This window comes from Odocoileus virginianus, unplaced genomic scaffold, assembly GCF_023699985.2.
Source record: "Odocoileus virginianus isolate 20LAN1187 ecotype Illinois unplaced genomic scaffold, Ovbor_1.2 Unplaced_Contig_15, whole genome shotgun sequence".
Lineage (NCBI taxonomy): Eukaryota > Metazoa > Chordata > Mammalia > Artiodactyla > Cervidae > Odocoileus > Odocoileus virginianus.
The window spans coordinates 1,606,756-1,624,442 of record NW_027224332.1 but is presented as its reverse complement, the minus strand read 5'-3'; the positions used below and the strand labels follow the sequence as shown (position 1 = coordinate 1,624,442).

The 17,687-nt window shown below is 39.1% G+C and overlaps 1 protein-coding gene across 7 annotated transcripts in view; it reads left to right on the top strand.

Moving 5' to 3' along the window:
* EXOC6 (exocyst complex component 6) overlaps window positions 1-17,687 on the top strand; it is a 199,519-nt gene that overhangs the window by 143,743 nt on the left and 38,089 nt on the right. For all 7 annotated transcript variants that reach the window (XR_011486471.1, XM_070464108.1, XM_070464110.1 and 4 more), the window contains one exon: window positions 900-1,041. Coding sequence is in view for 6 of the 7 variants with exons in the window: in XM_070464108.1 (XP_070320209.1) it covers window positions 900-1,041 (142 nt within the window). In the remaining variant the exon portion in view is untranslated. The remainder of the gene's footprint in view (window positions 1-899; window positions 1,042-17,687) is intronic.

The following is a 17,687-nucleotide window of genomic DNA, read 5'->3' as shown; positions in this document are numbered from 1 at the left end:
AATAAAAAGCCTGCTTGAAAGAACAATTTATACTAAAGGCAGTATTATATTGTGATTCAGCTATATAATCTAGAAGCTAGACATTTTAAATTGTTTTTATCATTTTAAAGAAAATATAGCCTGAATCAAGGCTGACAAAATTCATGTGGAGATTTAGGAGCTTATTTTAGTAGAAAATATAATGATATTATACTAAAAGACAACCACAAGTATTTGTAGCTCACTTTATATTTCTAAATTATCAGATGATTTTAAAACTTAATTTTTAAAACTAAATGAACAGATCTGTAGATGACTGTGAAATCATATCAGTATGCAAGCTTCTTTTTTTTCCTCCTAATTGAAGCTATGCTCCAAACTAAGCTTCCTATTAGAAGTAAGAACTTAATGACTCAAAGTATATTTTATAAAGACATTTTACTTATTACATACATATGAAAGTATATGTTATAAAGTATATTAGGTGTAGTTAAATTATAATAAATTACACTAGTAACTTAATTCTTGGCTTGGTTAATTACATAAAGGAAAGTTTAAAGAGCATTATATGAATAAATGTTCCATCAACATGACAGTTATTTTATGTCACAAATGGTACATTTTAATGTCCTTTTTTAAAAATACTTGAGATATTTAAAGAGATATGAAATAATCAATAGATTTTAAACACAAACTTTAATTTTTCTACATACAGTTATAACTTTAATGATGATTATATCATGAGAATGACAAGTCAACAGAATGTTACTTTCAGTTCCTATGCTAAAAGGCAGCCACTCAGAATACAGAAAGAGAAAGACCACCACTAAAAAAAATGCCATGAAAAATTTTTGTGATACTTTATGATATGATACGTTTCTATGTTTATTTATTTTTTGGTTTGGATATTTGTTAAACAGGGGAAAGTTGCCCAGACTGCTTGCATGTCAGCCTGCCAGCATCTGTCAACATCCTTAATGCAGATGCTACTGGACAGTGAGTTAAAACAGATAAGCATGGGAGCCGTTCAACAGTTTAACCTAGATGTCATACAGTGTGAATGTAAGTACCTTGTTGGTTAAAATGATGCATTTCTAGGAATCTGTATTTAAATTATATGGGAAAATGGTGTAGAATGGCATAGTTCATTAAAGAGAGAGGAGGCCTGATCCAGCTAAACTTTTGGCAGCCTTAGAAGCAACTTCCTTCCAAGAAGAGAAAAATATTTGTTTCACATTGATGGCCTCTAGAGTGGCACTAAAGTGACAATCCAAATGGATAATTAAAGAGGTGATTTATTTATGATTCCTTTTTTTTTTCCTTTATTCCTCCTGGTCATGCTTGTCTTCTTGCCAAAACGCTCCTGAGGTTTGTAGTAAATGAATTAAATTATTGTTTGTCATTCTTATTTTCCATACATAAACTTTCAGATACATGCTAAAGAATACTCTTAGGACCCTGCATTCCAAGTGCAGTTTCTTTATAGTCTGACATTTTGATTCTCTCTCCCAAAGAATTTCTCAAGTCTTTACCTTTGCCCTTATTTTTCGCTTTATTTTCTTTAGGTGACAGGGTTAGCAGATTCCACAATCTAATGTTGACATTAGCCAGTCACCTTCAAAGTTGATTGTGCTGTTTAGTTATTAGCCTTGCTATAAATGCTTCTAGCTGTAGGTTTTTTACCCTTATACAAGACATGAGTTTATGGAATAATTTTTAAGCACTCCTTTCAAATGTATGGTATATTGATTAAATGATGAAAATCCCTGGTTGACAGTTTAGGCAGGCACCACTGTTGATAAATTGAAAAACAGTGGGGCACAAGAAGGATTATAAAATACTTGTTTGGGGCAGATTTTGCAATCATATATTCTCTGTGAAAGACGTTAGAAAATTAAATGTCAGTGGCTTGAAGCTGAAGCAGGAATGACAGTTTTTTCAATGAGTAATAAATATTTGCTTCTATACAAGGCATTCTGCTAGGAAAAACATAATATTAAAAAGAATAAGTATATAGGCTCAGTTATTCATTATATTTATCAATCATTTATTACACAAAAAAATACAGAGTTTTTAAAGACTCACCAACTTCCTTCAAAAAAAAGAGAAATACTAATCTACAAAGCAAAAGAAAGATAGTTTTTCCCTACGAAAGAGAAGAATCCATTTTCTTTTCCTAGAAAGCATTTCTAATTTTCTCAAATTAGAAAGCCTTTGTTTTATTTCTTTCTCAAAATAAAACTGTCATTTACAAGGTGATATTTCTTGTATTTCCTAAAATATTTACCAAAAAGCACTTTTTAAAATGTTTCTAGGGACTTCCCTGGTGGTCCAATGGCCAATATTCTGCACTTCCAATACACTTCCAATCAGGGTCACAGGTTTGATCCCTGATCAGGGAACTAGATCCCACATACCACAACTAAAGATCCTACATACAGCAATTAAGAGCTGGCACAGCCAAATGAATAGATATTTTAAAAAAAAATTGTTTCAGGAACTTCCCTGGTGGTCCAGTGGTTAAGAATCCACCTGCCAGTGCAGGGGACACGGGTTCGATCCCTGGTCTGGGAAGATCCCACATGCTGTGGAGCAACTATGCCTGTGTGGCAAAGCTACTGTAGCCTACATGCTCTAGAGCCAGCGCTCTGCAACAAAGGAAGCATCTCAGTGAGAAGCTGGAGCACCACAACTAGAAAGTAGCCCCTGCTCTCTGCAACTAGAGAAAGCCCAAGTAGAGCAAGACCCAGCTGAAAATAAGTGCATAAATAAGTAAAATTTTTAAAGTTTCTAACTCAAAGCACTTGTTAATTCATTCTACAAATAGTTTGATTTCTTAAAAGTCTTTAAAAGCTATCTTATAGGGGAATTCCCAGGTGGTTCAGTGGTTGGGACTCTGCGTTTTCACTGTGGAGGGCTCTGGTTCAATCCCTTGTAAGGACCTAAGGTCCCACAAGCCATGCTGCATGCCAAAAGAAAAAAAAAGCTGTCTTGTGAGGTCATTTCGGTATAATACTCTTATAAACTTTTTATATAAGTATTGCTTGAGGCATTTCAGAGTATTGATAATTGGGTCATTGAACCCTTTATTGGCATTTGGTTGTGTCTTCTCAATTAGATATTTGTTCAAAAATGGAAATTACTGTTTGGTTAGGCAGCTTCAGGTACCTAGATTTTTTCTCTGTTCTCTTATCTCTTCTTGAAAAGCAAGCCTGACTCTACTTAGAAAAGGCACATAAACACACAGCTTTGCCTCTTTGTCCCATCACAGGACACTTTCTCCCATTAGTTACTTATTTGGGTAGGGTTACTGAAGGCTTCTTTTAAAACACTGATGTTTTCTTTAAAGACTAATCTCTTAGAAGAAATTATACAAAACTGTAAGGTATAACTCAGTTAAAAATGTCCGGGATCAGGTGCAGAAGGGATAAACCCTGGCCTAATGAGGGCCAAGGTTCTGGTACTACAGATACAGAAAGGGAGAAACCAGGACTTAAAGACAAGTCGTAGAGGTTAACTCAGCTTCCTGTAAGATTATGCCTGTGGTTGGCTCTGCTCCTTAATACTTACCACGTATTTGTTGTTGTTCAGTCCCTCATTTGTGTCCGACTCATCGAAACTCCGTGGACTGCAGCATGCCAGGCTTCCCTGTCCTTCACCATCTCCTGGAGCTTGCTCAAACTCATGTCCATTGAGTCGGTGATGCCATCCAACCATCTCATCCTCTGTCGTCCCCTTCTCCTCCTGCCTTCAATCTTTCCCAGCATCAGGGTCTTTTCCAATGAGTTGGCTCTTTGCATCAGGTGGCCAAAGTATTGGAGCTTCAGCTTCAGCATCAGTCCTTCCAGTGAATATTCAGGGTTGATTTCCTTTAGGATTGACTGGCTTGATCTCCTTGCTGTCCAAGGAACTCTCAAGAGTCTTCTCCAACACCACAGTTTAAAAGCATCAGTTCTTTGGCACTTAGCTTCTTTATGGTCCAGCTCTCACATCCATACATGACTACTGGAAAAATCATAGCTTTGACTATATGGACCTTTGTTGGTAAAGTGATGTCTTCTGCTTTTTAATATGCTGTCTAGGTTTGTCATAGTTTTTCTTCCAAGGAGCAAGTGTCTTTTAATTTCATGGCTGCAGTCACCATCTGCAGTGATTTTGGAGCCCAAGAAAATAAAGTCTTTTCACTGTTTCCATTGTTTCCTCATCTATATGCATGAAGTAATGAGACCAGATCCTTACTTAATACAGTATCAGGCATTCAATAATCACTGAACAAATAAAAATTGACCTTCCATTTCCCCCCCACTTTGGCCACCTCATGAGGCTTGTGGGATCTTAGTTCCCCAACCAAGGATCAAATCTGGGCCCCTGGCATTGGAAGCTCAGAGTCCTAACCACTGGACCACCAGACAATTGCAACACTCCTTCTGTTACAAAAAGAACTCATAACTTCTTGTGATTGATATGTAAATCACTTAAACATGGAACTTAGCTTTCTCCAGTAATACGTTCAGAGAATTTTAGTTTTCATCCCATTATTTATTTATTTATTTGGCTATGCTCCACAGCTTGCAGGCTCTTGGTAGCCTGACCAGGGCTTGAACCAAGACACCTTGGTTTGTAGTAGAAGCTTAGAGTCCTAACCTGTGGACTGCCAGGGAATTCCCTTCATGTTTATTTTAAATAGTGTTTTTGAAAGAAAGCAATCTTTAAAAATGCAGTTTATTTTTAGTTTTGATGCCATGTGTATGCTTTCTACATGGCAGGGCAGGGGAAGGAAAGGAAACGGAAACAGGAAAAAGAATTTGGTTAGGTAAGATGAAGGCTAGAATATATGGTAAATTTGTGAAGAGAAGGAATATGGATTCCTTAGGAATCAACTAGGATATGGAGAAAATGGTAGTTCAAATGTAGAATCCTAGAAGTAAATAATGATTGAGTTTTGCCATCTTCCTGGTAATAAACATTCACATACTCCCCTGCTTTGAAACCCTGTGAAATAATGCTGTCAGACTTTCCTGGTGGTCCAGGAGCTAAGACTCCATGCTCCCAGTGCAGGTTTTGGTCCCTGGTCAGGAACTAGATCCCGTATGCTACAACTAAAGACCATGAGCAACCAAATAAATATTTTTAAAAATAAATAAATGTGATAACCCTATATGCAAGACAGAAAAAGAGACACAGATATATAGAACAGACTTTTGGACTCTATGGGAGAAGGCGAGGGTGGGATAATCTGAGAGAACAGCATCCAAACATGTATATTATCAAGTGTGAAACAGATCGCCAGTCCAGGTTGGATGCATGAGACAAGTGCTTGGGGCTGGTGCACTGGGATGACCCAGAGGAATGGGATGGGGAGGGAGGTGGGAGGTGGGTTAAGGAATGGGGAACACATGTAAATCCATGGCTGATTCATGTCAATGTATGACAAAAACCACTACAATATTGTAATTAGCCTTCAACTAATAAAAATAAATGGAAAAAAAATAAATGAAAATAACCCTGTCAAGTAGTTTTCTAGCTATTGCTTGAACATTTAATTTGGGAGACAACTACTCTTCAAAAAATGAGTTTCCATTTACTATATTACTGTATCATTTTCTTTCATTAAGCTGAAATATCATTTTCTCTAAACTTCTCCTAATGAAATCTAGTTTCTACCTTAGGACTAGAGTCACAGCTAGTTCATATTGTGCCTTTGTGCAAATTAGAAAAGGTATTCTCACTGAAAGGAAAAAGTCTTCCAGTATTGTCCCCTTTATATGAATGAGAAAAAAGTTTACCCCTTTTCCAGTTGGACTCTCTGAGCAAGGCACATGACTTATCAGTTCAGTTCAGTTCAGTCGCTCAGTCGTGTCTGACTCTTTGTGACCCCATGGACTGTAGCATGCCAGGCCTCCCTGTCCATCACCAACTCCCGGAGTTTACCCAAACTCATGTCCATTGAGTCGGTGATGCCATCCAGCCATCTCATCCTCTGTCATCCCCTTCTCCTCCTGCCCTCAATCTTTCCCATCATCAGGGTCTTTTCAAATGAGTCAGCTCTTCGCATCATGGTGGCCAAAGTACTGGAGTTTCAGCTTCAGCATCAGTCCTTCCAATGAACACCCAGGACTGATCTCCTTTAGAATGGACTGGTTGGATCTCCTTGCAGTACAAGGAACTCTGAAGAGTCTTCTCCAACACCACGTTCAAAAACATCAATTATTTGGTGCTCCGCTTTCTTTATAGTCTCACATCCATATATGACTACTGGAAAAACCACAGCCTTGACTAGACGGACGTTTGTTGGCAAAGTAATGTCTTATAATCTAAGATTTCAGCCCTCACTCCCTCCCCACTCCTCTCCTCAACTGGACACCTGTGTATAGTGAGCAGTCTGACAGCTATGTGTGGTAGTTCTGCTTAGGGTCATACAGAGAAAAGCAAGTCCTCATCCACAAGCCTTGTATATAAAAACTGCTTTATGTTTTTCTGAATCTTCTGAAAGCCAGACATAAACATTTCTTCTTACTGTTGTCATGTGATAACGATTTTAGAGCCAAAGCTCTTCTTTGAACAAACTGGTTTGACTACCTTCTATTTAATGTCTGATACCCAAAGCTGAATACAGAGATAGGCAGGTGTGGGGGAACCAGTATAATACATAGTTGGAATATCAAATGCATTGTTCCATGTTTTGTACTTTATTAGTAAAGTCCAAACTGCTGTTACCTTTTTTTGTTACCAGTGTATACTTTTGAGTCATTGAAGCTGTAGTGTTCTAAAATCTCTTTCTTTTTTTTCTGTGTGATTTGTTTTTCTTGTATGATTAGTTTCTGTTTTAGGATTTTAAGATTATCCCTATTAAATTTTAAGATTTCTCCCACAACTAGCCTATTGAGATCTTTTTATATCAAAATTTAATATCATCTTCAGATTTGTAATCATGATTTTACTTAACAAAGTCATTAGTAAAATGTTGAACAAAACCTGATACCTGTATCCTGATATATAGTACATCAGTGATTATCAAAACATGGTTTTCAGATGAGCAGCAACTGTATCATCTGGGAACTTGTTGGCAATGTGAATTCTTGAACCCCACCTGCTGAATTATAAATTCTTGGCACAGTTCAGTTCAGTTCAGTCACTCAGTTGTGTCTGACTCTTTGCGACCCCATGGACTGCAGCACACCAGGCCTCCCTGTCCATCACCAACTCCCGGAGTTTACCCAAACTCATGTCCATTGAGTCAGTGATGCCATCCAACCATCTCATCCTCTGTCGTCCCCTTCTCCTGCCCTCAATCTTTCCCAGCATCAGGGTCTTTTCAAATGTCAGCTCTTCACATCAGGTGGCCAAAGTATTGGAGTTTCAGCTTCAGCATCAGTCCTTCCAATGAACACCCAGGACTGATCTCCTTTAGGATGGACTGGTTGTATCTCCTTGCAGTCCAAGGGACTCTCAAGAGTCTTCTCCAACACCACAGTTCAAAAGCATCAGTTCTTCTGTGCTCAGCTTTCTTTATAGTCCAGCGCTCACATCCATACATGACTAATGAAATAACCATAGCCTTCTCTAGACGGACCTTTGTTGACAAAGTAATGTCTCTACTTTTTAATATGCTGTCTAGGTTGGTCATAACTTTCCTTCCAAGGAGTAAGCGTCTTAATTTCATGACTGTGGTCACCATCTGCAGTGATTTCAGAGCCCCGAAAGATAGTCTGCCACTGTTTCCACTGTTTCCCCATCTATTTGCTATGAAGTGATGGGACCAGATGCCATGACCTTAGTTTTCTGAAAGTTGAGCTTTAAGCCAACTTTTTCACTCTCCTCTTTCACTTTCATCAAGAGGCTCTTTAGTTCTTCTTCACTTTCTGCCATAAGGGTGGTGCCATCTGCATATCTGAGGTTATTGATATTTCTCCCGGCAATCTTGATTCCAGCTTGTGCTTCATCCAGCCCAGCGTTTCTCATGATATACTCTGCATATAAGTTAAATAAGCAGGGTGACAATATACAGCTTTGACGTACTCCTTTTCCTATTTGGAACCAGTCTATTGTTCCATGTCCAGTTCTAACTGTTGCTTCCTGACCTGCATATAGGTTTCTCAAGAGGCAGGTCAGGTGGTCTGGTATTCCCATCTCCTTCAGAATTTTCCACAGTTTATTGTGATCCACCCAGTCAAAGGCTTTGGCATAGTCAATAAAGCAAAAATAGATGTTTTTCTGGAACTCTCTTGCTTTTTCGATGATTCAGCGGATGTTGGCAATTTGATCTCTGGTTCTTCTGCCTTTTCTAAAATCAGCTTGAACATCTGGAAGTTCACGGTTCACATATTATTGAAGCCTGGCTTGGAGAATTTTGAGAATTACTTTACTAGTATGTGAGATGAGTGCAATTGTGTGGTAGTTTGAGCATTCTTTAGCATTGCCTTTCTTTGGGATTGGAATGAAAACTGATCTTTTCCAGTCCTGTGGCCGCTTCTGAGGTTTCCAAATTTGCTGGCCTATTGAGTGCAGCACTTTCACAGCACCATCTTTTAGGATTTGAAATAGCTCAACTGGAATTCCACCAGTGTAGGGCTACCCAAGACAGACGGGTCATGGTGGAAAGTTCTGACAGAATGTGATCCCCTGGAGAAGGGAATGGCAAACCACTTCAGTATTCTTACCTTGAGAACCCCATGAACAGTATGAAAAGGCAAAATGATAGCACACTGAAAGAAGAACCACCCAGGTCGATAGGTGCCCAATACGCTACTGGAGATCAGTGGAGAAATAACTCCAGAAAGAATGAAGAGATGGAGCCAAAGCAAAAACAACACCCAGTTGTGGATGTGACTGGTGATGGAAGCAAGGTCCAATGCTGTAAAGAGCAATATTGCATAGGAACCTGGAATGTTAGGTCCATGAATCAAGGCAAATTGGAAGTGGTCAAACAGGAGATGGCAAGAGTGAACGTTGACATTTTAGAATCAGCAAACTAAAATGGACTGGAATGGGTGAATTTAACTCAGATGACCATTATATTGACCACTGTGAGCAAGAATCCCTTAGAAGAAATGGAGTAGCCATCATAGTCAACAAAAGAGTCCAAAATGCAGTACTTGGATGCAATCTCAAAAATGACAGAATGATCTCTGTTCCTTTCCAAGGCAAACCATTCAATATCACAGTAATCCAAGTCTATGCCCTGACCAGTAATGCTGAAGAAGCTGAAGTTGAACAGTTCTATGAAGACCTACAAGACCTTTTAGAACTAACACCCAAAAAAGATGTCCTTTTCATTATAGGGACTAGAATATAAAAGTAGGAAGTCAAGAAACACCTGGTTCAGTTCAGTTCAGTCGCTCAGTCACGTCCGACTCTTTGCGACCCCATGAACCACAGCACACCAGGCCTCCTTGTCCATCACCAACTCCCAGAGTTCACTCAAACCCATGAACACCTGGAGTAACAGGCAAATTTGGCCTTGGAATACAGAATGAAGCAGGGCAAAGCTAATAGAGTTCTGCCAAGAGAACGCACTGGTCATAGCAAACACCCTCTTCCAACAACACAAGAGAAGAAGAGCTCTACACATGGACATCACCAGATGGTCAGTACCGAAATCAGATTGATTATATTCTTTGCAGCCAAAGATGGAGAAGCTCTATACAGTCAGCAAAAACAAGACGGGAGCTGACTGTGGCTCAGATCATGAACTCCTTATTGCCAAATTCAGACTTAAATTGAAGAAAGTGGGGAAACCACTAGACCATTCAGGTATGACCTAAATCAAATCCCTTATGATTATACAGTAGAAGTGAGAAATAGATTTAAGGGATTAGATCTGATAGAGTGCCTGATGAACTATGGACAGAGGTTCATGACATTGTACAGGAGACAGGGATCAAGACCATCCCCAAGAAAAAGAAATGCAAAAAAGCAAAATGGCTGTCTGAGGAGGCCTTACAAATAGCTGTGAAAAGAAGAGAAGCGAAAAGCAAAGGAGAAAAGGAAAGATATACCCATATGAATGCAGAGTTCCAAAGAATAGCCAGGAGAGATAAGAAAGACTTCCTCAATGAATGCTAAGACATAAAGGAAAACAATAGAATGGGAAAGACTATAGAGATCTCTTTAAGAAAATGAGAGATACCAAGGGAACATTTCATGCAAAGATGGGCTCAATAAAGGACAGAAATGGTATGGACCTAACAGAAGCAGAATGTATTAAGAAGAGGTGGCAAGAATACATAGAAGAACTGTACAAAAAAGATCTTCATGACCCAGATAATCACGATGGTATGATCACTCACCTAGAGCCAGACATCCTGGAATGTGAAGTCAAGTAGGCCTTAGGAAGCATCACTACGAACAAAGCTAATGGAGGTGATGGAATTCCAGCTGAGCTTCTCAGATCCTAAAAGATGCTGCTGCTCCACTCATATTGAGTGAAAGTGCTCTGCTCAATATGGTAGCAGTTCTTGGCACAGGACATAGCAATTTCTTTTTTAATAAGTCTTTCAAGTGACGTTGATACACAGTAAAGTTTGAGAACCACATTACCTGGATCTCTCTGTTCATTTTGACTTAGATTCATTAGTCAGAATCTTGTGGGTGTCTTTAGCCCGTTGTTAATTCCCTTGTTGAATTTAACTCATAGTTTTTAATCTAAGTTGTAAGTCAAAGTTATGAGCCACTTTGCTGGATGCCTTGCTGGTATATAGGAATAATAATGGCCGTTGAGTTTTCCTCGTCTACCAGTTTTAATTACTTTTTCAAAGAAGAAAATGTTACTGCTCTGATTCTTTGTAAATCCATATTAATGCATAGTAATTACTTTCCCTTCAAAAGGTTCAGAAACTATTACTTAAAAGTCTGTGACTGGTTTGTGGGATTAACACAAAATCCTACTAGTCTGTTTTATGCTAGTAAGAAATCCAGAGTCCAAGAAAATCAGATAGCAGAGATCAGGACCTAGGTAAACCACCAAAGATCCTGGGCATCTCAAGAAATTCAGTCAAAGATTTTAAATGATAAGCAGTGAACATCAAATCTAAGCATCAAGAATAGCCTTTATTTTGAATTAAATGTTCCTTTTATTTAGTTTGATTATTTTTCCATCTTTATTACTTTGTAAAAACATTATTTCCTAGGCCTTAAAATGTCGCTCTGCAGGTAGAAACAAATAGCACAATCAGCTGAAGTTGGAGAGGTAGAAAGTTAGAAGTACTTCAGTTTTTCATGTCATTCAGCCATTATGCTTTTAGTTGTTGTTTCATTTTTCTAATGGTGAAAGAATTAGTACTCATTCATCCATGTGCTCACTTATTTTTTCAAATATATTTGTGCCCCTTTCCCTGGTATTTCTTGTGACACAGAGACTTATGAGGTTTTAAACTGGCTTGAGCTCAAATTTCAGTCTGTAACTGAATTTTTTCCTTGTAGAGTCAACTAGTTTGTAGGAAAGATTCATTTATTCAGATGTTTAATGGAAACCTATTACCTGTTGTTACTGGGAAATAAAAAAGATGAATCAAGTTTCAAAGATCTTACATACTGGATGGCGAGAAAACAGACATGTAAATAGCTATAGTAGAACATAAATTCTTTATAGAAGTAAATATTACTTGAAGAGAGGGAGCAATTAGTTATACATGCCATGGGATTGAAAAGATTGACTATCATGGAAGTGAAATTTGAGAGACTTAAAGGATGAGTATGATTTCATCAAAAGCAAGGAAGGGAATTCTGAACAGAGGGAATGGCATAGGCAAAAGCACTGTGCTGGGATTTCCCTGGTGGTACAGTGGATAAGAATCCAGCTGGTAATGCAGGGGACATGGGTTTGATCCCTGGTCCAAGAAGATTCCACATTCTATGGAGAAACTAAAGCCTGTGTGCTCTAGAGCCCATGAGTTGCAACTTCTGAGCCCAAGTGCTATAACCACTGAAGCCTGTGCGTGTAGAGCCTGTGCTTTACAACAAGAAAAGCCCCTGCAGTGAGAAGCCCATGCACAGCAACGAAGAGTGGCCCTTACTCACAGCAACTAGAGAAAGCCCGTGTGCAGCAACAAAAACCCAGCACAGCCATAAATAAATAAAAAAAAATTAAAACAGTTTTCTAGGTCTTCCCTGGTGGTCTAGTGGTTAGGAGTCCACCTGCCAATGCAAGGGACACAGGTTTGATCCCTGGTCCTTGAGGATCCCACATGCCGCAGAGCAACTAAGCCCATGTTCCACAACTATGGGGTCAGTGCTCGAGCCCAAGAGGTGAGACTACTAAAGCCCATGCAATCTAGGGCCCACGTTCCACATCAAGAGGAGCCACCACCAAAAGAAGCCTGCACTCTAGAGTAGCCGCGCTGCTCACAGCAACGAGAGAAAGCCCTTGCACAGCAACAAAGACCCATCACAGCCAAAAATAAATAAATCTTTAAAAAAAATTTTTTTCTAAAAAGCACTGTGATGAGAGAATGCTTACAGAATCTTCATACAGTCTTTTGTAGCTAGACTATAAGATGCATGATTGAAAGTATTGAAAGATATGGCAGAAAAAACTTAGACTTCTGAACGCTTGGATTTTAGTTAATAAGCAATAGAGATACATTGAAACATTTTAATAAAGACCAGGGCATGGTAAAATTTATATTATAGAAAATTAACTCTGTATCATGTGGAAATTAAACTGAAATGAGAGAGGTACTGCAAGTAGGAAGACATTTTAAAAGACTATTGAACGTTTTCCTGTGAAGGATAGAAAGAACTTGACTTTGGGCAGTGGGAATGGAGAGAAGAAAATGGATTCCAAACATTTTGAAGGAGGGAATACATAAAGATAGTAAATAAATAAATTTGATATGAATTAGGTGGTTAGAATCAGAGACTCTCCTAGTAGAAGAGACCTGAGAATGCATCCCATGTTTGGGGTGGGTGGTATGAAGAGGGGAAAAAAAAGAAAAGATGTGGAAGGTTAAGAAGCGAGGGAAAAGAGAAGAGATACAATCATCTAGGATAGAAGTTAAATTCAGTATAGAATTTATAATTATCGGCACCCTGCAGAATACTGTGCTCACAGAGTGTCTGTTGCATAAATGAACAAATTAACAAATCAAGAAGTCTCTATAGTCTACATTTACTTTTCTAGAGTTCTCCTAACTTTGTTATCAAAAAATTAAGGACGAGGACTTCCCTGGAGATCCAGTGGTTAAGACTCCATACTTCCACTGCAGGGGGCACGGGTTTGATCCTTGGTCATGTGGAACCAATATCCTGTATGCCTCTCGGCACAGCCAAAAATAAATAAATGAATAAATAAAATGCTGCTTCTTTGGGGAAAAAAGTTAAGCCAGTTGATGCTACTGTACTTGTTTTCAAGACCATTCAACTTCTTGGTATATACGTAACTGATCATTTATGAAATTCTTCACATATTTGATGACTGTGTTTAAATGACCATTTAACTTCATCTGTTCTGAACTGAGCAGTCATAATTTCTTTAGTATTTTCTTGTAGAATTATTTACATTCCCTTTTCAGTCATTTATCTTCAGGTCTTTTTCTGTTGTTGTTCTTGAAAATTCCATGGACAGAGGAGCCTGGTGGGCTACAGTCCATGGGGTCACAAAGAGTCAGACATAACTGAGTGTGCATGTACACACACACACACACACACACACACACACACACAGAGGTCAGACTGGATAAAATGTCTGAGTTAGGGGTGAAATCATATGAACTTACATAGAACTTTTTTTTTCCTTCAGTTCAGTCCAGTCACTCAGTCGTGTCTGACTCTTTGCAACCCCATGAACCGCAGCACACCAGGCCTCCCTGTCCATCACCAACTCCCGGAGTTTACCCAAACTCATGTCCATTGAGTCAGTGATGCCATCCAGCCATCTCATCCTCTGTCATCCCCTTCTCCTCCCGCCCTCAATCTTTCCCAGCATCAGGGTCTTTTCAAATGAGTCAGCTCTTCACATCAGGTGGCCAAAGTATTGGAGTTTCAGCTTCAGCATCAGTCCTTCCAATGAACACCCAGGACTGATCTCCTTTAGGATGGATGGACTGGTTGGATCTCCTTGCAGATCCAAAGGACTCTCAAGAGTCTTCTCCAACACCACAGTTCAAAAGCATCAATTCTTCAGTGCTCAGCTTTCTTTATAGTCCAACTCTCACATCCATACATGACCACTGGAAAAACCATAGCCCTGAAAACTGACCTTTTCCAGTCCTGTGGCCACTGCTGAGTTTTCCAAATTTGCTGGCATATTGAATGCAGCACTTTCACAGCATCATCTTTTAGGATTTGAAATAGCTCAACTGGAATTCCATCACCTCCACTAGCTTTGTTCGTAGTGATGCTTTCTAAGGCCCACTTGACTTCACATTCCAGCATGTCTGGCTCTAGGTGAGTGATCACACCATCGTCATTATCTCTGTCGTGAAAATCTTTTCTATACAGTTCTTCTGTGTATTCTTGCCACCTCTTCTTAATGTCTTCTGCTTCTGTTAGGTCCATACCATTTCTGTCCTTTATTGAGCCCATGTTTGCATGAAATGTTCCCTTGGTATTTCTCATTTTCCTTGAAGGGATGTTTAGTCTTTCCCATTCTATTGTTTTCCTCTGTTTATTTGCACTGATCTATCTTAAGATGGTTTGAGCAAATGTCAGGAAGTTAAGACCATCATTCTAGTCCTGGCTCTACCTGTATTTGGGCAAGTAGCTTTTGTATTTGACAGTTGAGAAGACTCAGTTTTTCCTGTGAAATACTGGATTTGGAATTAATAATTTCCAAGATACATCCTAGGATTCAGAGGTAGTAAAATTTAAGACAAAGAAGAGTATGAACATCAAAGTCATATATTAATTAATTTCTTCACATCTACAAAGTACTTGGCATTTAGGGGAAGTGGTAAACAAAACAGAAAAGGTCCTAACCCTCTTGGCTTTTAGGCCCAGTGGGAAGACATTCATTTTATGATTGCACAAATAAATATGATTACAAGTTGTTAAATTTTAGAAAAGTAGATGGCACTGTGAAAGAGTATAAGAAGCAGATCTAATTTAGTTAAAAGGTAGATGGATTGAGAGTATTAGGTAGTGTTTATGCATGAATAAAGTGCGTATTTTTTGTTAACTTGACCATAACCAATATTATAACTATATGGTTGGTGAAGGAAAAGGTCAGTTTTCATTCCAGTCCCAAAGAAAGGCAATGCCAAAGAATGCTCAAACTACCGCACAATTGCACTCATCTCACACGCTAGTAAAGTAATGCTTAAAATTCTCCAAGCCAGGCTTCAGCAATACGTGAACCATGAACTTCCAGATGTTCAAGCTGGTTTTAGAAAAGGCAGAAGAACCAGAGATCAAATTGCCAACATCCGCTGGATCATCGAAAAAGCAAGAGAGTTCCAGAAAAACGTCTATTTTTGCTTTATTGACTATGCCAAAGCCTTTGACTGTGTGGATCACAATAAACTGTGAAAATTCTGAAGGAGATGGGAATACCAGACCACCTGACCTGCCTCTGGAGAAACCTATATGCAGGTCAGGAGGCAACAGTTAGAACTAGACATGGAACAACAGACTGGTTCCAAATAGGAAAAGGAGTACATCAAGGCTATATATTGTCACCCTGCTTATTTAACTTACATGCAGAGTACATCATGAGAAACGCTGGGCTGGATGAAGCACAAGCTGGAATCAAGATTGCCGGGAGAAATATCAATAACCTCAGATATGCAGATGATACCACCCTTATGGCAGAAAGTGAAGAAGAACTAAAGAGCCTCTTGATGAAAGTGAAAGAGGAGAGTGAAAAAGTTGGCTTAAAGCTCAACATTCAGAAAACTAAGATCATGGCATCTGGTCCCATCACTTCATGGCAAATAGATGGGGAAACAGTGGAAACAGTGGCTGACTTTATTTTTCTGGGCTCCAAAATCACTGCAGATGGTGATTGCAGCCATGAAATTAAAAGATGCTTACTCCTTGGAAGGAAAGTTATGACCAACCTAGACAGCATATTAAAAAGCAGAGACATTACTTTGTCAACAAAGGTCTGTCTAGTCAAGGCTATTGGTTTTTCCAGTGGTCATGTATGGATGTGAGAGTTGGACTATAAAGAAAGCTGAGCACCGAAGAATTGATGCTTTTGAACTGTGGTGTTGGAGAAGACTCTTGAGAGTCCCTTGGACTGCAAGGAGATCCAACCAGTCCATCCTAAAAGAAATCAGTCCTGAATATTCATTGGAAGGACTGATGTTGAAGCTGAAACTCCAGTACTTTGGCCACCTGATGTGAAGACTGACTCATTTGAAAAGACCCTGGGGATTTCCCTAGTGGCCCAGTGGCTTAGATGCTGCACAGGGTCCCCCCATTGCATGGGGCCTGGGTTCAATCCCTGGTCTGGGAACTAGATCCCACATGCTGCAATTAAAATATCCCTTGAGCAGCAAATAAGTAAATACTAATATTTAAAAAAAAAACAAAAAAACAACCGTAATGCTGGGAAAGATTGAGTGTAGGAGGAGAAGGGGACGACAGAGGATGAGATGGTTGGATGGCGTCACCGACTCGATGGACATGGGTTTGGGTGAACTCTGGGAGTTGGTGATGGACAGGGAGGCTTGCTGTGGTTTATGGGGTTGCAAAGAGTCGGACAGGACTCAGCGACTGAACTGAACTGAAAGACTTAGCCCACCTCAAAAAAAAAAAAAAAAACACCTATAAAGACTTTTTTGTATGTATGTGGTTATGTTCTCAGGGTCTTTCTTCTAGCCTTGAAAAAGGTCTACACCCCAAAATAAAAGGATTCTGGGAAAATTATATTGATGGTATAGGGGATATATCAGTATCTTTTTTTAAGTGAGCTGGATGCTATTTTATTATTTGCTTACTTGAATTTGTTCCTGGTTTTAATGCCATTTTAGAGTATCAAATTTATCAAATTTGCTCCTTTTCCAAGAAAGGGAGAGGAATAGACACTGCCTTATATAAGAGTGGGGTGACGGATGTACAGGGACAGTTGGTTCCAGAGGCATGACCTCCACCGCTACCAGCCACATGCAATGGAATACAGCAGGCCAGAAATCTCACAAGACCTCCGACTCGAAGTCATGAATTCTTCACTATTAGGAAAACCACTAGATGGTGCTCTTCATCGCCCCTTCTAATAACACATCTGTTCCACATAGAATACTTCGCCTAGCCAAACTTTGGGTTCTAACTAGCTACCTTAAATATTCAGCATAAGAAATGGAATTATGAGAAATCTCAATATGCAGATTGTTTGTATTTATATTCAGTCATTTATTTAGTTACAAAATTATTCCATTTTATATGCCCTTGCCTTGTTATCCACAAGCAGTGTCTTGAGAGTTTATTTAGCTTAGCCTCCTCATCTTCTTTTTCAGTCTTTTAATCTGTTTTACTCTTCTGATTCTGTGGAAATTCTTTCTTCCACTTCCACCCAACCCCTGACAACTTTTTCTACTCTGTGTAGATTATTTCCAAATAATCTACATGTTATGGTAAAGATAACTGTCTGCCTTGGACAAGATTGTTTAAGGATATATATTTTCATGCCAGAGATACATACTTACAGCCTGACTTCTTAGCCATTTTTCCTCCCTCCATACAAACCCTGTACATCTGTGCATAGACCCTAAGGGCAGGAAGGGCATATTTTCCTACTTAAAGTCTTGTTATGTTTACAAATAATTAGT